This window comes from Lepisma saccharinum, chromosome 1 (genome assembly GCF_977018435.1).
Source record: "Lepisma saccharinum chromosome 1, izLepSacc3.1, whole genome shotgun sequence".
NCBI classification, from domain to species: domain Eukaryota; kingdom Metazoa; phylum Arthropoda; class Insecta; order Zygentoma; family Lepismatidae; genus Lepisma; species Lepisma saccharinum.
Window position 1 is genome coordinate 3,561,618 of NC_139229.1, and position 25,696 is coordinate 3,587,313.

The following is a 25,696-nucleotide window of genomic DNA, read 5'->3' on the forward strand; positions in this document are numbered from 1 at the left end:
GAGTGCTTTAGTGACATGATCAGGATATCAAGATTTTATACTTTTTAATCCATTTTAGCTATTTTAATCATGTTTTAACTCTACAACAATCCATTATTTTTTCCATCCCTGAAGGCTATGAAAATTTTGAAATCAAAACGAGGTAGGTGTGTGCACGTGTGCTGTCATTTTATCTCAGTTTTTAATATGTTGATGTCAGATGTTTATTTTCATGATATTTTCTGTACTTTGTGAAAATTTTGGTTCTCAATATAGCAACACAGTACAAGTGCAAAATCAATAGAAATTACAGGACTATAATCATATGTGATGTTTATGATAATTTGATATATTTACATTAGAAATCTTCAATATTTTCTGATTCCCAAACTATGTATAAAACAATGCCTGTCACATTTCTTATTCTTCTCATAGGCTGTTCGCAATTGGTTTTGTATTTCTACTCTTCCTAAAATATTGTTACATTCTATAAATAAAATGCATACTTAAAATTCCATAAACATGGTGGTTGCATACCTACTTTGTTGATAACATATTGCATAAATGGTGTAACAACACAGTAAAAATTTATATAACATCCAAGACAGTAAAATACAATCAATATTTTCTATATACCAATGGAGCAATCTATAATAAAAATATCATTAGACATAATAATACTGCTACAGAACAACTACTACTACTTCTACTTTAAAAAGTAAAAGAAACTTACTTAAATGACAAAAATAACAACCTGCAATGAAAATTATAATTATAGTGTTTTACAATAATTTCATTCAGCAAACCCCAACTGTGAGTGATTTACATAAAAGAGCTATTTTTCTTTTCAAAATGAGGTAAACAAAGTATAGTATGAAAAATACAATCACATGCAAGTTGTCTATGTTACAAGTGTGATAGAATGACGCTATTTTTATTCATTATGATCCGTTTGAGCACTTGACATGTACATGTGACTTGTATTGTAAAAAAAAAGTAAATAATATCACTTTTGAGTTGCCTGTGCACATTATGTGATATTTATTGTAACATGTTTACGGTGAAAAGGTGTTGTAGACTTATTATTTTTTTTTTAATATTCTATTTATTTGTCACTGAAGTAATGACATAATGCAATGTTGGTATTCCTCCTCAATGGATCAGGGGAAGTTTGTGTATTATACCAATTACATTGTAATGTTAAAATTATAATATAAAGCACTCGTCTTCTTGAAAACAACCCATTCCAGGCTTATTATCATTCAGTTAACCCAGTAACTATTTCTCTTGTAGTCTACGGTTATTACAAGCATAAAAACACAGTTTTTTTGTTGTGACATTTCAAGAGAACACACGCTCACAGTAACTGCGGCGGATTTACATATAGGCTCTCTAAAAATGGTATTTTTTTTTGCGGAACCTCTATATATAGACGGTATTTAAAAATTAATGATTGTTGTATTTATAGTTAGTTATAGTTATTTTTTATGTTATTTATGATGAAACGATTTTGGAGTTGTATCTATATAGAGATGATTTCTTTTTTAAAGCACTTCCCTTCAATGTCGCCGCACCCATGAATTATGCCTCAATATTTATTTGTTAGTGTCCAAATAAATTTCAAATAAAAATTTAAGGAAAACACATTTCCCAAACTGCTGTAAGGTCATGTTATATCTGTCGGACATTTGTTTTGATTAAACTAAAAATTGTTCCTCCCATAATTGTCAATATACGTAAATTATTACTGCAGCATTGGTTTTCAGAGGGGAGAGAATATATTTGCATACAGATTTGGAAGCAAGTTACGTACATGAACAATTTGATTAGAAATCAATTTATACATATTGATGGTCAATTTCAGATTGGTACATGCATATTGATTACCTAATTAAGTTGCTGTATTCATTAAAGAAGAGCAATTTGCTTGTTTGAATACTGATAACCCATAAAGAATAATCAGTTGGCTTAAATCAAATGCACAAATCAATGTACGCAGTCATATCAATTTCTGTACAATAGTTTAACACCTTGAAATTCTAAATTATATAAAATGTTTTTTCACTTACATTTTCTAGTGTACTTATGATATAATATTTCATATTGAATATAAATGTATTCAAACTATAACTAACGATGGACATGAAAGTTTAATTATAACCAACAATCACTAAATATTTTGCAAGGAAAGTCATTACTATTTTTTTTCTTGTTTAAGATGATAAACAAGCTTGTAGAATGCAGAAATGTTCTAGTGCCTTTCATATTGACATACTATGTATTACATTATTTCACGACTTATTTGCTTGTAATATGCATAATTGTAATCAAAATTGCAGAATATCTGTTTTAGAAACTGAAGATAAATTAATTTGAAGAGGCATCAACTCAAAACTCTTTTGCAAAGGAACTTATAGTCAGTCTCTCTCTACACATTACAATAACTTATGGAAGATTATGCATACTTGCTCTACTAGAGAACATAATTACCTAACCAATGCACAGCTAGAAACTACATTTTAATTGTAGCATTAGAAATATGTAGCTTTTGTAAAAATGCTATTTTCCTGCTTGGTATTAATGTTATCATAAACAAGGTTCTACTGTAAGAGTGCACCTGAACCTTGAAACACATTTTCTAATGAAGGTACAACATTATTCTATGCTGGGCTAAAGTTCACTACTCATGTAAACATTTGCTTTAAATGTACAGCAAACAATACAGGTGTACTGTAATGAACAACCATAAATTATCTAGTTTCCATGCCATTGCATAACCATAATTGTTAACTCATGGGTGATATTTTTCAAATTTTGTGATCATTCACCAATGGACGATATTATCCTTGAAAACTGTGGTAATATGTAAACCAAAAAGATACTTTAACTTTACCATATTTTCATGCATGTGAATAAATATGATCACTCATAATTGTATAATGAAAGATTTTTGCTATGATGAAGCCATTTGATAAAATGTGATCTTCTTTATGTTATTAAGTCCCATTGATAACTCTAACACAAATAAAATAATAAATAAATAATATATTTACATGATAAAAATATAAATGAAACAAATAGTATAAGTAGTGTCTGCAGCTGTCCACAAAAATTATGGCCTTTATGAAACACTAAATATGAACGTGAGATAAAGCAATGTTTCTTTTTAAAACTTAATATAAACCCTTTTATATTTTACCATACATTACCTTTTCCTGAGATAGATAACAAAAGGTCTGGATATATCGACAAAGGATCTTAACATTTCAACAGTAAGGAAATAATTAGAAATGACAGAAATGGTAAATTCTTGCGATATGTGGACTAGTCGAGTGCCGTATCAGGGAAACTGCATCTTGATTGTAGCTATTTCATATCTTCAGTTCTGATACCAATATATTTTTTAGCAGACTTTTTTCACTAAAACTGCCAGGACCAAATTATGTGTGTGCTCACAATTTGTGCAATGTATGTGTGTGAAATTTGGGAGGGGGTGTAAACAATTTATGTAAATATGAGGGAGAAAATGTCAGTTGTCAATTGCCTAATGAATGCACATAAATTCTGCATCCATTATCATGATAATGTTTCATTACTAACAATTGAATTAGGTATATGGTACTCAAGAACATTTTTCTAATTAACATTGAACTTTCTGTCTATGAAACAAAATAAATAACACAGGGTCTTTAACAAATAATATCAGTAAACAGAATTACTGATGTAGCATAAAATATAATGTCAAGAAAATACTTTACTTCAAAGACTTGAGGAGGAATATTCAACTTTTATAGTAACCACTAAGTCTAATAGATAAAATATTTACTTTCTATCGTTAATTTCTATTGATAAAAATCTCTTTCTTTAATCATCTGTTGCACCGAGTGACACCATTATTTGGAATTAAGAAAATTGATGCCTTTACAAATTATTCTAAGATGTGTACAATTCTTGGCATGAATCATACATTATTACCTGAATTTTAAAAATGTTTGATGGTGGTGCCACCTATTGAAGTATTACAAACTTCCAGATGGTAGGGCGTGCAATTCATGCCAATGTTGATGGTTGCTTTAGAAGAATTCGTAACTGCATTTAATTTTCGAATTAACAAATAACAATACCATTATTTAAAATAAATGAGAGATAACGTTGATGCCAATATAAGCTGCCAACCAAGATACCAACCAAGAGAGCCTACATAATAATAATATACAGAAAATAATAAATTTATGTAATGTGGTGTAATTGCATGTATACACAAGGCGATATGTATTTCATCGAGGCAAAAAAGTTGAACAATAAAGTTGTGCTGTGTGTGATTTCAAGCAGTGAATTTAACGCATTGGATTGCACAAAAGAGCGATAAAAAAACACCTGGAAGGGAAAGGTACACTTAATGCTTTCATTATTGGATACCTGTGTGACAGGATTCTCCCCTGGTCGGTACACAACATTGTGTAGCGGTCTTTTCCTACCCACGTAGTTAACACACACAAACTCCAGCAGGCTGGCGTAGATGAAACACATGCACACTCCATCCCACACGTTCATAGCCGTGAGGTTGGACACCACAGGCAACGTGGACCGGAAGCCATTTGATGTTGTGAAAAAGTTGAGCATTGTCGTCACACCGATCATAACTCTTGCCGGCACTGCATTCCACTCTAGCCAGAACGTGATAAAGGAGCTCGTCACTAATATTATTCCTGGGATGAACACTGTTGTAAAGTAGAAGGAACGATCCCGCGTGAAGATGAGGTCAACTTGAAGGCAGCTGTAGTTCCCTGTAACAAGCATAAGGTCGAATTTCAGTACACCAGTATGGGCATCAAGAAAATAAGTTCCATAATATTACGCTGAGCTTTTGTTATTTCCTAAATCATCAACCCAATAGAGTGATTGGATTACAAGCAACAATCTGGAGCTTATACTTGAATTTTGGATCTTTTTGCTTAAACACTATGAGAAATTGATAACTGAAATTATAATAATCACATTGTTTGTAATATACATGGTCCCGAGTTCGAGGCATGGCTATAGAAAAGCATTTCTCACTGGACTTTCATCTTTATGACTCTCACACAAGTGCAGATGCCCGACTAAACTTACTTTTCTTTGCTATGAAAATTACATGAAAAGACAATTCAATACAGCATGAAAAGGTGACAAACTATGTGACCAATATTTTGTGGTCATTGTCAAGGCAGAGAAAAAAACAGGCAAAAGTTTTCACATCAATCAGACACAAATTGACCATATAGTAATGCTGTAATTTTGTTCCCCTGTGTGTTTTTATTTAATGAAAAGATAATACCAAGCAAAATTACAACTTTCTCAATGTATGGTTGTCAGTTTCAATAAAGAAACTTATATTTTTATCACTAAGATTCTCAGTATGAGCTAAACTTACATGGTATGAAATTAGTTACATAGTACACAAATAAACCAGCTCTACACTTAATTCAATTTTGATTACATATATATAGATTAGATAATGCTGGGGTACCTTTCCAAAATCAGTTGCAATGGTGACAAAAAATAATTATGCTTAGTTCATCATAAGAGCTACGAAATATATTTCTGTCATTAACAAAACAATGACTAGCTTTTTCCTTCCAGAAAAAAAGGACTGTGTGTGTGTATCTTTGTTATTTAGCATTGTTTTTTTTGCCACTTTTGGCTAATCGCGATGATGAGTGTGAGTGGTGATAGATGAAATTGATGAAGGGACACTAACAAATTCACCCAAGCACAGCCTGGGACTTGGAGATGGGAACTTTGATAGCGAAACTGAAAGTCAACCACATTATACGCTTGTATGTCATTTTGTAGTTAGAATCAGTGGCTTAGCCAGATGGGGGTTAAACGGAAGGCCCTCCTGTCCTTAAAAAGAAAGTATTAGATACATGAAAAGATAAATGAATATAGCACTGATTATTAAAGACAAGTTAATACAGTAAACTACATAAGCCAAATATTTGTAGAAGCTAATACACAATCATCATCTGATTTGATGAAGTAGGAAATAACAATTGTAATTAATAATTAGAGCAAAGCATATCTATCTATTATATCACATACTTCATACTAATTTTTCTATATTTTACTCTACGAAGCTCTGTCTAAATGTGTATAAAACTAGATGTAGATTCCTTCTATAGCGGCAATAATTCACTAGTTCAACAGCTTTGTATATCTAATTCATTATCAACTGTGTTAAATCATTGATGCAATAATGTGAATAATTTAAGTGAGATCTAATTCTACATCTTCCTCATCTACGGGCTACTCAGTGTTGTCTGTCTTATTTACAACTTCATTCTCTTTTAATTTATAGAAGTGGTAGATGTGTGCACGTTGATTATTCATCATTTAGGATATATTATTGGTTATATTTTTTAAAAAGTATTATCTATGCAAACTAAAAATTTAAGGTAACAAAAAATATTTAGAATTGATTTAAAACTTGCTTTAAATGTAATTTAGTTATTTCTCTTGACCTACTTGTCAATACAAAGTTTATTCTATAACTAATATCACATGTCTTCATATCAGTTTTCACCATGTTAATAAATTCATCTTTTTTTGGCTCTATGTATGCATGCTCTAGAAAATTATTCAAGAGAATGCATGCTTCAAAAAAATTTACTCTGATTTATTTCTGATTGAACTCCTGTGGAAAATTTTGTTTCAACTTGCTAAAATCTGAAATAGAAATGTTTGAAGTGTTAAATAACAGAAATGTCAATTTTAAGATATTACAATACACAAAAATTCGAAGGAACAGTTAATAGTTAGAAATTAGCACACTAGATGATATTGTCGTATATTTTTGATATTAAAAGCCAATTGATTTATTTGTGAACTTGGAGTATACCTGTGTAAGAAGGGGAAATGTCTTGTCCAATCTTGATACAGAGAAAAATATTTAATAACGAAGCATCATATTTGTATTGTTGTTATAACTAGCGATTTGCACATGAACCATTTTTTATCTTCAAAAACGTATCAATTTGACAACTGCAGTGGAAAAAATATTAGTGTTCACAGTGAAATGTAGTTAAAAATCCTACTGAAAGTATTTGAAAAATACATCTACAGTTACAGTTGATTATGAAGAGAATTTCTCTCTCACTGAAGGAGATAATTCAGAATCTATTTGATGTGGATTTATTATGATTACTGCTTCTTTAGAATTAATATATAATACTAAATATTACACAAGTCTTCTTTGGTAAATAATGGACATTGTAAATTATTGACATTAAGTGAAGATACAAACATATCTGGAGCAAAACAAATTGTGTTTTATATTTCTGTTAGTTTTTAATATTGAAAAAAGTGTATAAAATATAAGTTTGATATAATACAAAGAGTAAATATCAAATTTTGTTTTCTAACATTGCTGTGCAAAATAACATCACTGTACACACTAATTCCTTTAAAAAAAATAATGGAAACACTCCCTGCACCTTTCTCAAAAATGCACCTAAAGACTGCACTGATTATGTATATACAGGGTGTCATTAAAATGATGCACATGGATCACAGAAATGTAAAGAGGAGATATAAAAACATTTTTAGCAACATTTTTGTTGTTGGTGCATCCTTTCAGCACTAGGAACACTAAAAAAGGCAGTCTTGCTGCCTGTATGTTGGCAACCCAACATAGCATTTAATCACATCTGTGAAATCAAATAGCTTTGTCTCAAAACCCTGCACAATATCAAGTGGAGTTCCACAAGGTTCTATTATTGGACCATTACTCTTCTTAATATATATTAATGATTTGCCAATAAATTTAAATTCAGCAAAAACGACTCTTTATGCAGATGATACAAGTGTAGCCATCACCGGTGGTAAGGAACAAACCCTTAACTCTAATATCAAACATGTAACAATCAAACTCAGCAAATGGTTTTCTGACAATAATTTAGTATTAAACAGCAGCAAAACTGTGGCTGTCAATTTCCATCACACAAGGAATAAAATGATAAATGAACCAAATGTTACATTAGGTAATATGACAGTAAATCACGTTAAAACAGTCAAATTCCTGGGAGTATGGATTCATGAAAGCTTAAAATGGGACCCACACATAGATCACCTTTCCACAAAACTAGGTAAAATTATATTTGCCATTAATACACTGAAAACAATTTCAAACTTAGAAACATTGAAAATACTATATTACATCATGTTTCAATCTTTAATTAACATACGGTATAATCTTCTAGGGAAATTTCACTAATAGTAATAAAATTTTTGTGCTGCAAAAGAAAATTGTCAGAATAATAGCAGGAGCTAAGAGAAATACACCCTGCAGAAGACTTTAAAAATTTAGGCATATTACCCTCACCATGCTTGTATATACTTCATCTGCTGATGTATGTAAAAACTGACTTAGATTCCTTCAAATGTAACAACTCCTCACATAAATATTATACAAGGAATGGCAGCAACCTCACAATACCATCACACAACACCACATTATTTGAGAAAGGACCTAAATACATGGCTGTTCACTGTTTCAATAACCTTCCAAGTGACATAAAAATAATACAATCAGCTACCTCATATAAAAAGCATGTAAAAAAATACCTATTAGACATTGTTTTCATTCTGTTAAAGAGTACCTGACAATAAATTGCAAATTGTCACATCCTAAATGAACTCCTAGGACATGTATATGTATGTATTGATTTTATCTATTATATGTATGTAAATTAATGTAAACCTTGCAACTAACAGCACGAACAAGGAGAGTCAATCATAATGTAATCAATGTTTTTAAATGTTATGTATAATATCTTCATACTTGTACCTATTTGAAAATAATTATTAACTGTAGTGTTGCTGACATGTTCCATACCATGTGTGGAAAACAACCACTGTACAATGGTCAAAGGAATGAAATAAATCACATCATATCATATCATATAACAATTTTTTAGGTGCACAAGAAAAATTGCTAACACAGAAAGAATATTTTGGTCCTTGGGGGCATTCCCTCCTCCTCCCCCTCTGACAGAAATTTCGGGTTGCACCCTTGGTCACACTTGTAGCAAGGTTTTGCTCCTTTCCCTCTGACTTCAGTTTTTCCCACTTTCTTTTGCATACATTATTTGTTTTCCAATTGTTTTTAATATTGTTGCTTTATTTCCCTTTGGGTTACTGGACTCGTTTCCTGCAACACATCATGTGGATGTGTGTGTTCCTTGCAACCATGGCCCATGTAGTTTCCCAATAGGAAGAAACGTCACAGATGCGATTAAATGTTATGTTGGGTTGTCAGCATACAGGTGGCAAAAACAGGCTTCTTTCAACGTTCCTAGTACCGAAATGAGGCACCAATTACAAAAATGTTAAAGAAAAATTCAATATGCAGAGTCAAGAGTCTGAAGAAGACCTTGCTAAAAGGTTGGAACGTTAAGTTTAGTTTATGTTTTAAAATAAAATAAATTTTCTGCCTTGGTCAGCATATTGAGTTTTTCATATCATGGAAACAAGGCTTGATGGTGTTACAAAAATGTTGCTGAGAAAATATGTTTTTATGTTCTCTCTACGTTTCTGTAGTTTGCAGGTGCCAATTTAATGACACCCTGAATAAGGGATTAACTGGCACATGCTGTCAAAAACATACAATCATGTAATGAAGATGATGCAATGAGAGAAATTGGTAAACATGGTGCCAACTTTACGATCTATTCAAACTCTTTCATTTTGTGACTACCACAATTGTTTGCTGTTCATTTTAACCTACCCTATGTTTGTATGGGTGAGGGGAAAGATATATATATATATATATAAATACATACACACACAGTAGAACCTCAATTTTTACATTTATCCGAGGAACAAGATTATAAAACTTGAAGAGCTGGAAAACATAAAATTTGAGAAAACTTTATAACATTTCGCTCCATTGGAACCACGAGTACTGAATATAATACGGGAATGTAAAATTGGGATTCCACTGCATATACCTGATATTCTGTGAGCTATTTTGACTTTTTAGTTTCAGTGTTTTTACCCTGATTTTAATGTGGGCAAGACTACTTTGCTTTCCTACGTGTGCCATGTTCTTTCCTTTGATGCGACTATTTGCTATCCTCCTAAGAAACAATATATTCAAAAGAATTGTTATAATAGTTGGTATACTTCTAGTATCAATCATGTTTTGTGCATGACATGTTTTGTCATACAATAAATGTTGTTGTAAAAACAAAGAAAATATTATTAACATAAAATTTGATTAAGGTGACAAGATTCTCCATAATAAATAATTAATTATTTCAGTAACACAGAGAATTTTAATTAAATGTGATATTACCTAACACAATATTTACAATCTTCATGTTATAATATTAATTACAGCATATTTTTCCAAGGTCAAGTCATAAAATTTGTCTTCCATAACAACGACTGTGTTTTTAAGAAAACAAGACAATTGCAAGTACAAGCATATTTCAGAAATGTGTTCCTACTGTAAGATTTTGTAAAGAGAATAAACATACTTTCTATGAGAGTTCAAATTACAAAATAGCATTAAAATGCTATTGAAAAAATCTAGATAGAAAATCTGTAAAACAAAATATTTATAAGATTGATTGCAGTCTACAGAAAATTAACTACTCAAAAAAAAAAAAAAAAAAAAAAAAAAGTGTGAAAAAAAATTCCAGCACAGTTCATCGAAATACTTGCCAAATGTTTGCATTACCATTGTTGTTAAACTGGATTGATTTATTAGTGTCTACTACACATTTCTTAAATGTAGTACTCACATCCCAATCCTTCACATAATCATTTGCAAGAAGTGCCACAAGCATCACTGAAGGTAGGAAACCGAGTAGTAGGTGCAAACCAGAAATGTACCACTAAATTATGCTAGTTAACCACCAAAGACACATGTCTTTCGTTTTCTTTTTTAAAATATATTTTAGAGTACAGTATACTCAGTTTAAACTCAAGTGTTTCACATGAAGAACTCTTCATGTGAAAAATTGAAATGTAAGTATTATACTCAAGAAGTAAACCACACTACAAACATGGAGTATAGATATGGATCGGACAACCAGAGTTCATAGAAGGAAACTGCTTATTATATCCATTAAGCTTGCTATAAAAATGCTATTAATAATGAGAAACTTGAATAATTAAGCATGGGAGAAATATATATATACACACACAAAAGTATTTGAGGAACAGAATCAAAAATATGATGCAATTACATTTTGAGTAATAATTTCAAATCAAAATATTGTTTTGGGCCTCCCCGATGGCGCAGTGGTAGCGTCGTTGCCTTGTAATCAAGGGGTCCCGGGTTCGATACCCGGTGGAGGCACAAGTGGTTCGGATCCCACTTTAAACTGTAGGTCCAGTCCCAATTAGCCTTACTGTGCATAAGGTGGACTTGAAACACCAAATCAACCAATCAAAATATTGTTTTGAATGTATAACATAATTTTGGTTCAATATGCCGCCTAAAAACAATCATCCTGCCAGAAAAAAATAATTTCTTATTATTTTTCTGCATAAGACAGACACACACACACACACACACACACACACACACACACACACATAATTTATGGCTGTATATAGCATATTATATCAAGTAAAAATGGTACAAACAAATTAAAAATCAATAATAATAATAATAATAATAAACAACAATAACATCATATGTCAAATAAACAATGTCTTCATAACATATGTATGTTCTACATTTATAACATAAATGTTCATTCTGAAGCATATCATGAACACTTCTCTGCAAGACCTACATACAGCTCATAAATAAAATATTTCGTTAATATATTTTATAAAAACTACATTCTTCAGAAAATGGTTCAAGAACACAAAAAATGAATGAAATAATTAACATTCACATTATATTAATTTTAAAATAGATTGCATTTTTATTGTTTTGTTTCTAATTATTTTATGCAACTTTTGAACCTGAAAAATTAATCGCTCTAATCACCCTGCCATGCAAACTAAAAATTTCTCAATTAACCCTTAACCACAGTCGTGAACATTTTGGGCACTAACACAGTCATGCAGTCCACAGGACCTCTATGAAAAAAAGGAATATAAATATATCAAGACATATTTTAAATGATGTGAATTTAATCATGTCTTATGCTTTGTTATTCACTGAACACAATTACGTAGTTTTGAGAGCGAAACATTATTTTTTAACTTCCCTCAAAAAAATATTTTGTTTATATTGTGAGTTCAAGCAAAACATATACACCAATCCAAAATATCTCTTAACTGAGTATTTACACACAGCTGATCAACGTGAATTTAGTCCTTAGTTATTGTTTAACATTCATTCTTCAAAACCACGGGTCCCTGTATTCAGTATATGCCACAAATAAAAAAATCTGCAATTCTCTTGTCTATTGATCGTAATAAATCATCAGTGATTTTAACCCTCAAACACAGTCGTGACGTCCGCGGGACCGCTGTATATAAATAGAACACCACAGAAGCAGATAATGCAACCTTTTCCTTCAGGCTTTCACAGCACACTGAAGTTGAGGAAGGTACTGGAAGAGAGGCAGCCTCAAGGTCAAAACTACTGGCGGGGTAACAAGCAAAAGGAACATTCTGGTCCGTGGGATGTCACAACTGTAGTTGAGGGTTAAAAATGGAATGAGTTGAAATGCAGTTCATTTGCAGAGAAACACTACAAAGAAAACATTGCAATGAATTAAGTACTTCCTTGAAATTACACAAAATAGAGCAGTTGCCTACATTAGAATAGAGAATTATGAAAATATATGCTTTAAATAGGATACGAACACAGGACCCCTAGCTTTGCATCACTCTACACTAACTACTTAATCACTCCAGCACCGGTGTTGGCAATTTATCAAATGGACTTTGGACAAAACTAGATCTCAAAGAATTTTTATTTAGATGTGTCATTTGGACACAGACATCACCTGGGTGAAATTATTAATATTTTCTAAAGCAATGTTGTAGTAAAATTTTAACTATGTACACTCCTGTTCACATAAAGTGGCACACTTTTAGGGTTTAATACAGAGGTTCCCAAACATTTTCGTTTCACTGTGCCCTTAGTGTTTCAAGATTTTTCCGCTGAGCCCAAGTCAGAATGTAGGCCTATCTATCTAACACTTACAATGCTCATTTAGTGTGGTTAGGCTGCTTGCCTTAAGTTTAAAAATAAAAACATATTTCAAATTCAGAAACATTTTATTTGTAAAAAATAATAAATAACCACATAATTGGTATAAGTGTTCTTTCAGTGAAAATATGTGAAGCTTTCACGGTGCCCCTGTAAGCCAGCCATGGCACCCCAGGGTGCTGCAGTGCATACTAAGTGAACCACTGGTTTAACAGTTGAAAAATGTCAAACTCTATCTGAACAGGAGTCTACTTTTAGAATCATCCACTTCAGAGAAGTGTTGAATCCAGTTACTATCAAATTTCATGGCTGGGGGTGGGTGGGGGGGGAATGCCACTGGCTTCAAATAATAACACAAATATAAATATTATTTTAAAAATTGCCCCATACCTCTGATATTAAATTAAATTAAATTAAGTGTACTTTTCGTTAAGACTGCACAAGCACGCCACCACCATTCCACAGCAAACTGTTGACTGACTAACCGTTAAAATAGCTGCAGGAAATTTCTACCGTTTTCAGTAGACAAATTCTACTGTTTTCAAATGTCTTCTACTGTGTACTGTGAAATGTACTGAAATCCTATTGTAGATGTACTCTACATTAGGACTACTGTACTGTGCAGTAAGGCTACTGTACTGAAAAAACAATGTAAATAATAATGCATAATACACTGCTACCATATATTATAAAATCATTTATTGACTCCAAGAATAGACAAATTAATTCTTGACACTATACTTTCAGTGATTTTGAAGTGTATTGGAAAAACAGCACATGAACTGAATTTCTACTGTTTTCCTAATAAATACTACTGAAGTCAGATATATCTTAATGAATAGGTTACTATAATTCTTTCTTAAGAAATAACTAAACAAACCTTAAAGGAGATAGCAGTTTGAATACATGATCGTATCAGTTGATTTTTTCAGCATGGAATTTTCATGGTTATTATTATATCTGTGTAAAGCAATTGCAGAAAGGATCCATTTTTTGATCAATGTAGTCAACAGTGTTTGCTTGTTTTGATTTTTCAAGCATTGAGGGTCAGGTCTTCATTTAAACTAATTTTTTGCTGTTTTCATGTGAATATAGGAATAACAATATGTCAACTTAGGTATAAAAGAGTATGTTTTTCAATTTTCTACAAGTATGTTAACCATAATGAAGCTACATACTTAAAAACGTGTTCACTTTATTTGATTTCTTTGTTGCGTGAAGGCATTCCTAAGTATCAAGTTTCACATGCTTTACCATTCATTTATTTTAGTTGTTTATGCAATTTTTCCATTGCATTTTAAGTTGTATAGATAAGAAAATGTTCATTACTGACAAGAGTACTGTTTTGAGACAGCAATATACTGAACACAATAAAATATGTTAGTTGTACAATTATATTACTGCAAACGTTAAGAGTACAGTTCAACTACTTAAGATAGAGGATACAGTTGGACTACCAAAAACAGTAGAAAACATTAGCAGTACAGTTCATCTACTCAAAAAACAGTAGAAGACAGTAGCATTACAGTTGATCTACTGAAAACAGTAGATGTTTCAAAACACCCATTGATCTACTGAAATCAGTAGACAGAATTTTCAGTAGGGGTTGCACTACATCTGTCAAGTTTCAATGAAATGGAATTGTATTATATATAGCTGGTTAGCAGTTATCAAATCGGGCAATAATTTAAATTCATTCATTGTTTTGAATTTTAATTACAAAGATTGATTGATTGAATTTATTTTACTTCGCGTTTTGTGCCTCTTGGCTAATTTGCGAAGATGGGGATGGGTGATGAAAAGATGAAATTGATGAATGGACATTCACAAACAACCAAGCCCGAGCAGGATTCGAACCCGGGACCCTTGGTGTTGCAGCGGAATGTGCTAACCACTTGGCCACAGGGTCCGGCTTAATTACAAAGAAAACTGAATGTGTTTATTGTTACGAAAAAGCCAGAAAAAATACATTCTGCGTTAAAGTAAAGGAAGGAAAGGCAAAGTGAACATTGTTGTCAAATTTCTTAGTAGCTATTGTCTGAATGCTCTGCCAGGTTATTGAAATTTTTTGGGGGGGTCTATTTCTGGAGGGGATTTCTCACCCGGACCATCATCTAAATTCATCACTGCTTCACGTAAGCTTAGTTGAGTGCTTCCACCCTCTCTCACCCTCCCTCCCCCAATAAGCTTAGGTTTCTATTATGTCAGTTTAGATTGTTCTGGAATTCGATAGGTTAGTAATTATACCAACTTTTGTCATATCTTTTATTCAACACTGCACTTTCAATCATAACATTCAAGAGAATATTACTTGATATTACCTTGATGGATTTCAATGTAAACATCCCAGCATTGTAACAACACACAAGGTTACATTTTTCACTCATAGTTAAGCATCAGAGTGATCATGAGAAGAACACGACTTTACAGATTTTGTTTAACCAACCTTGCATACATTTTAAATTTCAGCAATTACAAGATTGGTCAATTTACATTAAAATTAGCAACATTGGCACCTCGACATCCAATTCCTCTTGATAACACTGTGCATCAGCAGAATCCAGACAAAATTCAAGTCGAAGTTTCCTTTAAATTTGACTTCAGCAGTAATTGGTTCTTGACGCTTCTAGAGACCAGATATGTGTGTGTGTGAAGTGTAAGATGTGCACAATGATAGAATGGCCAAGTTAGTGAGGCTGAGTGTGGAATACAACTGGAGAGCAGCAATTATGGCCAATGAAAACATAAGGTTCTTCAGATACCGGAGATTGACTGTATACAACGTCACACACAAGTATGTGGCTTCAGAGAAGTCTGAGGAGGGTTCGGCCCCTAAGAGAGAGAAGTTCATTCTAAGGGGAAGGTTGCAAGGACCCCGGCAGTTGTCCAAAGAGGCCAAGAGCTCATTTTGGAAAACCCAGGGATGTCACTTAGGAAATTGGCGATTACTATGGGCGAGCTGAGTGAGACCAGCATGCGTCAGATCACTGAAAAGAACCTGAGATATGCGAGCTATGTGAGCAACATTTGACAGATGTTGTCTGATGCTGTGAAGACCACGAGAGTTGCTCACTGCAACTTGCTTGTATGGTCTCCGAATGGTCCAGTTTTAAACCCTCTGGGCTATTATGGGTGGGGTGTTATTGAAACAGTTACTAACAAGTCCAGGCACCCCAACATAGCATCTCTCCAGGTCACTATTGTGGCAGTATTCTCGGATTTGGAGCAAGAGCATTTAAAGAGGGCATGCTTGCACTTCAGGCAGAGAATCGAAGCGAAAGGGGGTTACATTGAATAACAGGACTCATGAAAGATCCCTTCACTGACATGTGAAAGCTTGTTTGATAAATTTTTGTCAAATAAACACTTGCTATAATACACGGCTTGTTTTGGCAAGATTTTGTTGCCGCACCCTATAGTTAACAGAATGGCAGAAATTTATGACATTCAGTAACTCATGCTTGTATCAAAATCAATATACTGAAGAAGAATCACATCTACAGTGACTAAATTGTTGAAAAATTCACATTTTTTATCTTTATTGAAGATAATTCCAAAGCTTGAATTGAAGATAATCTTATGTAGAACAAATAAAATACATATACAGGGTGTACACAAATGAATATCAGAGTTTTAAACTTGTATATTTTCTATGTTATACACATTACAAATATGAATGATATATGAAATGAAAGAGTAACATACCAAGTTTTCATAATCTACATTACAAGTGTTCAATGTGGGCACCATTTGTGATACGGCATACATCCAGCAAGTAGTCCATTTCTTGCCACACTAAACTTAGCAAGTCTGGTGTAATTGACTCTACTGCTGCAACAATCCTGCGTCTCAACTAAGGTAAGCGGGCAGGTAGCGGTTGTACATAAACATGATATGTAGCCCCACAGAAAAAAGTCACAGGGGGTGAGGTCAGGGGAACTTGGAGGCCACTGGAGAAGATGCAAGTCGTCTGCACCATGATGACCGATCCAACAATGGGGGAAAACTTCATTTAACCATTCCCGCACTACATTATGAATGTTACCAAATGATGTGTTGTTTATCCTCCAGTTGCGGAAAGAGCAAATTTTGAAGCATGTGTAGATATGAAATTCCAGTAACAGTTTCTTCCATAAACTTGTTGTTTAGATACTGCACAAAATACATTAATTTCAGTTGAATCCTGTACATGCTGCAGAGTTTCCCGTGGGTTCTGCGACCCCCAGATATGAACATTATGTGTGTTCATTTTTCCACTTAGATGAAATGTGGATTCATCGCTGAAAATCATACAACTAAGAAAATCGTCATCTTCTTGATTAAGAATTTGTGTGCAGAAGTTTCTACGAGATAAATGATCTGCAGGCTTTAGGGCCTGTAACAGCTGCAGATGGTACGGTCTCATTTGGAGTCTTTTCCTTAACACTTTCCACACTCATTGTTGGCATTGCTAGTTCTTGACTCGCCTGCCCCACAGAATTTCTAGGACTGAGAGTGAAAGCCGTTTTGATGCTTTCCACCTTCTCATCTGATACATGCGGCCATCTGAAAATTTTACCTTTACACAAGCATCCTGTCATCTTAAACTGGTTATAAAACCCACGAATGGTGTTGTCAGACTTCCAAATCTTGGCCGATACCCCCGTTGAACTGTAAGAACTGAATTAGACCTCGAGAGTTCCAACACACAAAAAGACTTATGGTCGGGAGTCGCCATCTTTACAAATGGCTCCGCCAATCTGCAGAGTTAGGAAACAAATTTTTCACAAGCGTAGAATTGAAACTTGGTGAGTTACTCTTTCATTTCATATATGGTTCATATTTGTAATGTGTATAGCATACAAAATATAAAAGTTTAAAACTCCGATATTAATTTGTGAACACCCGGTATATTACTGCTTTATATGTCCTTTCCTTCAATTTATGATTAATATAAGCAAACAGTTTTTCATTCAGTTCACAATTATGAAATTTACCAATTTGAAAATGATCTGAGAATGTAGTATTTAAACACACTTAAAATCTCTTCCATCTATTTTATTTACCAATAGACTAATGCCTAATCAATATAAATTCAAAATATACAAAAGTATGACAATAAGCTGCTTTCAAGAACAGTGACAAGCTACCAAAGTGATGTTTAGCAATAAAAGCTTAGCATTTATTTTCCAATATTTGTAGATAATTCTAGGGCTGCTGGATAGTTGAGTATACAAAATGATATTTCATACTATTGTTATTACAGTACCGAAAATATCAAAATATTTACACACCAACCATCTATATGTTATTGGATATTAAGATATTTTGGTACTTTTTGACTCCAATATTCTGATTGAAATCATTTTATGAAGCAAGAACTAATTCCTAGTAGCTAAAATTCAATATCAAGCAGCTCTAGATCTTTTGCATAATCTACATACAGAGTTTTATACTTTCATTTAATGTGATACTTTATTTAGTTTATTACATACATTTACGTACAAAAAATGTTAAGTGATTCCTGTACTACATAGAATCAAATGCCAGCAGAACTACATTGTAGAGCACCATGCACATGCTAGCCAATGAAATTGAAGCTTCTAATAAGCTACTCATTATGCATTTTTACTAGAACAAATATGGATTTGTTTGAAAAGAAAATGCATAACAAGTGAATCAAAACATGACATTACTTCAGTGCGATTGCTTGTATGTACGGCAAGTGGAGCTAAGTAGTGCCACTTCTCTCTGAGACGTCATTATCTGTGAGTGTATAATTACAATGGCAAGAAAATAAGTTCCCTGAAGAGGACTAAATCTCAACTATTTTGTTTTTACCTCTGTCTGTATATGTGTTGCACATCAAACAATGTTTGATATCACTCCGATCTTGAGGTATCGATTCGGCTGGAACAGAATGTAATCACTCCGTTTAACCAAACCCGCCAAGTTAGAACGAACCCACAGCTGTGGCGGTAGAATCCAGTGAATGCTGTGGAGCCATAATTCTTGCAATGTTTTCATGCAATTTGTGGCAAATGGTTTTTCAATCATATATCTAACTACGCTACTCAATGGTTAAATTAGAGGAAAGGATGTGGTTATGTTGCATAACTAAGGTGGACGTTTATGGAACAGAGCGATATCTTCTCTAGTTTGTACTGCATTCTGGCTACAGCTGTCAAAACTAATGGATGATATTCAACTTGATGTCATCATGCAGTCCCGAGTAACCACAACCATTGGACCAACTGCAGTTTTTACGTGGGAAAGGTTGGGTTTACGTTGGTTGGCAAATTGAAGTTTGTTTTATGTTGGAAAAGGTTGTTGCCGCCAACGTTTGCCCAACCATGGAAAAGTGAGTCAAAATCAGTTTTAAAAACAACTTTCTCGTATTAAGACAACTTTCAAGAGTATGCTGTAATTTCGAGGGTGTAAAATAAGTGACATGTAAGTGTTTTTTTTTTCTTTTTCAAATATTTCAGTCACTGCACATACTGGACATATAATATTTTGTTAATGAAAGTAGAAGCTATTCTTAACTTATAGTCACTCACCAGTCCTTTGTCTGTTTAGCTGTAGCAGAACAAGAACATTCTTACAGGTATTATTGTGAAGGTGGTTAAACAATGTTATGTGCAGACTAAATTCCATGAAAGGTTGAAAACTAAGTAAACTCAAAAAGGTTTTTGTGCTACCACTTGAAGATATGGTGCCTTGAAAACAATGATACAATATGAATGAGAAAGTGCTGTGTATTTCCTTTATTTTACACAAACAATAGTTACTATAGTTTATATTTGGCCTCATAATATATATATATAATATCAGAATACAAACCTATCTATACTTTAGTTTTCAGTATGTTGGTCCAAGGTAAAAAAACAAGCCTTGGGCCAACGTTGGAACCAAGGCCAAAATTAAGGTTGCCCAATGACATGTTCTTACATTTGGCCAACCATTTTCAATACGGTTGGCCCAACCACTTGGTTACTTATGAGTGTACTCTGGGAAGAAATTGGGCAAACAAATTAACATGTGTTAAGGAAAGAGTAAGATAAGATAAAATTTGCATTTCACCACTCTATGCACTTTTTACGTTTTCTGTAAGACTTCAGAAAATGTAGAAAGTACATATTCCTCACATGACCGCAACAACCACACCTTGAATCGCTCAGGCAAAGATCATACGCACAATGCTTACCCGGCATGTTTTCAATGCAGGATCTGATCTGTTTGCTCGAAATACAGTGCAATGAATTGTGGGGGAAGTTGTTTGCTGAATATCATCCATTGCTTACAGTCTGTTGAGGTCTAAGAACATGGAACCCGATTGCTAGTATTTGCTGCAGGATTTGAATTACATAGGTACCAATTTTTTTTTCTAGTGTGCATATTGTGATGTCAACATTTTAAGACATTCGAGGGGTGTATGCTATGTAAGGTATGGGACCAGAAAGATTATGCAGGTAGTGAAAAGGGTCAATATGCTTGTTTTTCTACATGAGAATGCTTTATATAACTCCAGTTACAGAGGTACTCCATATCCACAACCGTATTCCATAAGTCCTACCTTTTTATTTAATATTCACTCCTTCAAAAGTTACAGTCACAACATATATTCAAAGAATTTGTACTGGATTGTAATAATTCCATTGAAAGCCACTGGGATTGTTGCAACCAATATAACACTATAAACACTATCTATAGTGTTATGAGCATTATGAAATTTCTATTTAACATAGAAAGAAAAGTTATTCCTGAATATATGCTTAGTTATTTCTATAAATCAAAATGGTATTTCACAACCACCTCCTTTAATCCATTAAGAACAACAAAGATATAACTTAAAAGTTTCTCCAAAAATCTACTGATAAACTAAGTTCACATTTCAAAATCTACATTATCATTTCTTAAATGAGGAAAACATTCATAACAAATATGCTAGAACTAATTTGTAAGGTACCAAATTAAATAGCAAATCCCAAAAAATATATGGTTTGCCGAGCAATTTTCACAAGCATATATCTCAAAATATCTGCTGACTCATATGTTAAGAATTTTATAGTAATAGTAATGCTGTTAATAGCAATGAAAAAATCAAGCCATCATTCATTGCAAATGTATAACATAGGAAAAAGTAAGAAATTACAATATTATACACTTATTGCAACTCAATTCACTATATGAATTTCTAGATTTCACCAAGTACCATAGATACCATGAAGACAAGTCATTTTAAAAAATAAAATATTAAATCACCTGAATTAGGTTAAAGAAATCTGAGAATATTTTATAACTTTAATGTCGAAAGGAAAGGATTTTTAAAATTTGACAAAATTACTCTATTTACATGATGAATTTATGACTCAATCTCTGATCTCTATTCTTTAATTCTGATTTCATATACGGGGATAAGAAAGAAATTGAGAAATAAATACTGAACTAATGTATAATTATTTTGTGGTTGTATAATTGTTGTGTCTGTACATGATAAAGAATTATAAGTTTTGCATATGATTTTGAAGACACATTATGATTTTATAAACAAAACTTTATTCACTTTATTATTTCTTATAAAAATTCTGATGTCACTACATTTTTACCAAAGTGAATTAGAGAATTCAATATATTATGTTTAACTTCTGTTAAATAATTTATTTCTTCCATTCAATATTGTTACTTGTTATGTTGAATATTCTTTGCTGCAAATTAGTTGAATTCATGAAGAAAATGCAATATTATGCATTCTGATATAATTTGCTGGTCTCACCTTGAAACATATTTGCATATTTCACATAAATTAAGAGATCTCACTACTAAATAACATACAGAGAAATCGTTTGCAATTGGCAACCAACTGCAAATAAGCTGTACACATTACAAAATAAACAATAAAAACTAACTATATAGTTATCATTGTGTAGGAATCCAAGAAATAATTATACATAAAACAAAATATCTCATCAAACTAGTGAAAATTGATACATCAAGAACTGTAATAATGATGAAATTATAAATTGATGTGAACTGCAGATTTGAAGGAATTGATTATAATTTGCAACAAATGAATTGCAAAAGAGTAACACAGACACATGTATTTTGAATATGACCATATATTTCTTCTTTGTGATATTTTGGACACACATACAAACAGCAAAAACTTTGTACATTTGCCCCACTTACAAAATTTCTACTATGTACATCTTTATGCAACATGTATTTTCTCTCTGAAAATTGCAAACCAGCGGACATATGAGGCACTTTACAAAGTAAGTAGCTTTTCGTGTTGGTCAGCTACTCTTTTGCCATTTATTATTATTATTATTTTAACTAATATCCCAGTGCTTTTTGAAATAACAGGCATTTCTATGTAATTTCAACATGTCATTACCCCAAAATTATACTTAACTTCACAAAACAGTGTGTTATTTTGGATTTTGAAAGATGCTTTACGAGACAAAATACTATACACATATACTATCAGAAGTGATATGAATAGGAGAAAGAATTATGTAACAAAAGTACCATCTTGGCAAGTTGTAAAATTCTTTATTGTATATTTCGCCAAGTTCACCTAGCTTGTACAGGGACATTGTAAATGAATTAAAATAATTGCCATGTGTCCAAACCACACAAATTATAACTATGAACACTTACATACTAGACTGCGGAGTTAAAAGTATAAAAGTTGGTATCCATATGAAGGTTGAAATTGTTGAGTACTACGTATAAAAGGCCATGGTTAAAACAATTTATGTGTAAATGATACCTTTTAGTTTTACATGTAGTGCTACAAGCATTTTAGTCTTCCTATGATACCTACTTTTATACTTTTACTGCTGTAGTCACCAGTAAGTAAGTGCTCCCGTTTCATAATTTATCCTTGAAGAAACCAAGTGAGCTTGGTGATATACGGGGTAATAAAACTTATGAAGTGCTAATGTATCTTTTTTTGTATTGAGATGTTAGCATGTGGCATGAGCCAAGCATTAAGGAAATAATTATGTTCTGCTAATAACATGTTTGTCTATTATTTCCGCCAATTTGACCTCAAATTTAAAAAAAAAAAAATAAAGTGATCATACCCTTTGAGGGTCACATTCTAGGCATGTATCCATGTACGACAAATATAAGAACCTGTGGCAAGGCTGGAAAATGTCGATCAGGTCCCGAACTTTGTGTGTGGTTTTTCTAGGTTCATTGGCACCCAACTTGGGGAAGGGGGAGACTTGCTGTACCCTCAACAAAGGAGATGTTACCCCAAGGTGACATTGAGACCAAGATGAATGAGACTACATCTTACATATTGCTGCAGCACTCAAGATTGTATAAAAGAAATTTGTTTATTCGTTTTCATCCGACATACTGCAACTGAACACTACTGCATAGTGTATATTAGAAACAGAATAAAATTATTTCAGCACGGTTCAATACTATTCCCACAATTAATTGACAATTATTATTGCTGGTACCCATGGCAGAGTGAAGACAGAAGTACCTGTTTTGAATCATTGATCACGGCCATCTTTATTCTGAGGGAGGCCAGAGTCTTCAAATTTAGCAACCCTGGTTAATGTCACATCAGCCAGTCGATGTTACTCGGAAGAAACAGGGAATGAAAGCATAGATGTAGAAAAGTAATAATTTTTCGTAATCTGTTCATCCTGTAATCATGTCATTCGCACAAATTGTATTCGCTAGAGGATTCAACATTATTTTTATTGAAGAAAATCAGTATGTTATTAAGTTGTTTAATATACATCAGATTTTCTGAGCCCCATACCAGAATTTCAGGGTGCTTTCCGTCCTTCTCACATGGTGAATCATCAAATTTAATAAAAGAAAATTGCATGTTGAGAAAAGTTGTGTGTATATGAGGCACCACATGCTAAGCTTTAAAGTCACTCATAAAACTTTTAAGAGCACAACAGGCCTAACCTAACAAAAACAGTAGAAAACAAATTACTCATTTCTTCACTATAACATATCTCCGCGAGAGAAAAACAACAGAAATGCAAAACCTTCTAAACCATGCAAAATTATCCAGTTTTTCGCAGCACCCAAAATGCCACTTGTTTAGGAGGATTTATTTCAAGATAATCAATTTTATGGAAGGAATTATTTTAGCCTGTACATATATATATGCACACAATACAAATATTTGCACACACGCACATCGTAATTACAATGTATTGTCTGTTGAACAAAATCTTGGTAAATTATGTCATAGATTGCTAAAATGAAGAAGCTGTACAGAAATATTATGTGCATAAGATGAATTTCACACTGACTGTAATACTCGCCCATGGTGGTTCATCGAATATAGCCTTATACCAGTGGCGTGCGGTGACATTTAGACTAGGGTACGCAACATGGGCCAACCGAAATGGATTATGGGGGCCAGAACCTCCCTCCCGTGTCATCATGTTATTCAGAAAATAACTTCCTTCTACAATTTTATAATGGGAAATTTCTCATCCTTGTATCAATATTCAAATGTAACGAGGTAAAATATATGTATGATATTTTATATTCGCAAATATATTCTGATAGTAGCTACGTAGAGGCCAACAATTCAACTTCTATTATTTCCTTCATGCAGTGCGATGAACATTGAACGGGAAGGAAATGGCTCAATCATTTTCCGTCGTTTCAAATTTCATGTAATAAATTTGATAAATCTCAGTATCCTCTACTATTTCACAACACCTTTCACAGAGGAAACCAACGAATAAGGCCAACAATAAAGTTTGACTGTTTTTCTACTCAGTCAACCACTCTGTAGAGATATTTTTTTCTTCTCAAAATGCCTAATATACTGCTTACCATCCTTCACAACTCCTGCCTGAAACAACTCTTGCAAATCAGGAACAGACCTTCCATTTCGGATTGTTTACATTTTTTTCGTAAATGCCGAAAATCTCTTCTCCAGAATGTCATCAATAACTCCCGGTCCCCTTATTTTAAAGTAAAGACGCCTAATATGAGGATGGTCCCTAATATGAGATAGAGGCCGATCTCGCATATGTGGAGCCACAGGCAATCGATGATGTATCAGATACATACGTAGCACCTGGCAAATCTGTTAGTCTCTGAGAAAATGTGCTGTGGTCGTTGAACAGTGTAGATGTGGGACGTGTTGGAAGCATTTTGTCAAGGCAGAATATTTTGCAGAGGTGGAAAACATTGTGGGTTTCAAAGGTAAGTTAATTGGGAGACATAAAATCATTGATGTACCGTTAATGGTAATGAACCAAGCAGTCTGCTGTCAGTTTTTGAAGATTCGCGATGGCAAATTTAAATAAAAACATGGTGGTTGTTTATTCGTGTACCAATGCTCCAAATATGAGACAGTGAGTGGTTCCCAATACGAGATATGTCTCATATTAGGGTAGCTTAGGTTAATCTACGATGCTCTGTTTATAATGTCTCAACACATCGAGATTAAGTGAATGTTCTGATTTAGGCAAAAGTATTTTTATGTTATTAACAATTATTTCTATTGTTGCAGATGGCACCGCGTCGAAGAAAAGCATGGTCCAGGGAGAATATGATAATGGCAGTGCA

At 33.0% G+C, this 25,696-nt stretch overlaps 1 protein-coding gene across 16 annotated transcripts in view; it reads right to left on the reverse strand.

The window, feature by feature from the left end:
* The window catches only part of pHCl-1 (pH-sensitive chloride channel 1), a 655,929-nt gene that overhangs the window by 50,314 nt on the left and 579,919 nt on the right, over positions 1-25,696 (reverse strand). For all 16 annotated transcript variants that reach the window (XM_083128521.1, XM_083128534.1, XM_083128594.1 and 13 more), the window contains one exon: positions 4,399-4,766. In XM_083128521.1, the coding sequence (XP_082984647.1) occupies positions 4,399-4,766 (368 nt within the window). The remainder of the gene's footprint in view (positions 1-4,398; positions 4,767-25,696) is intronic.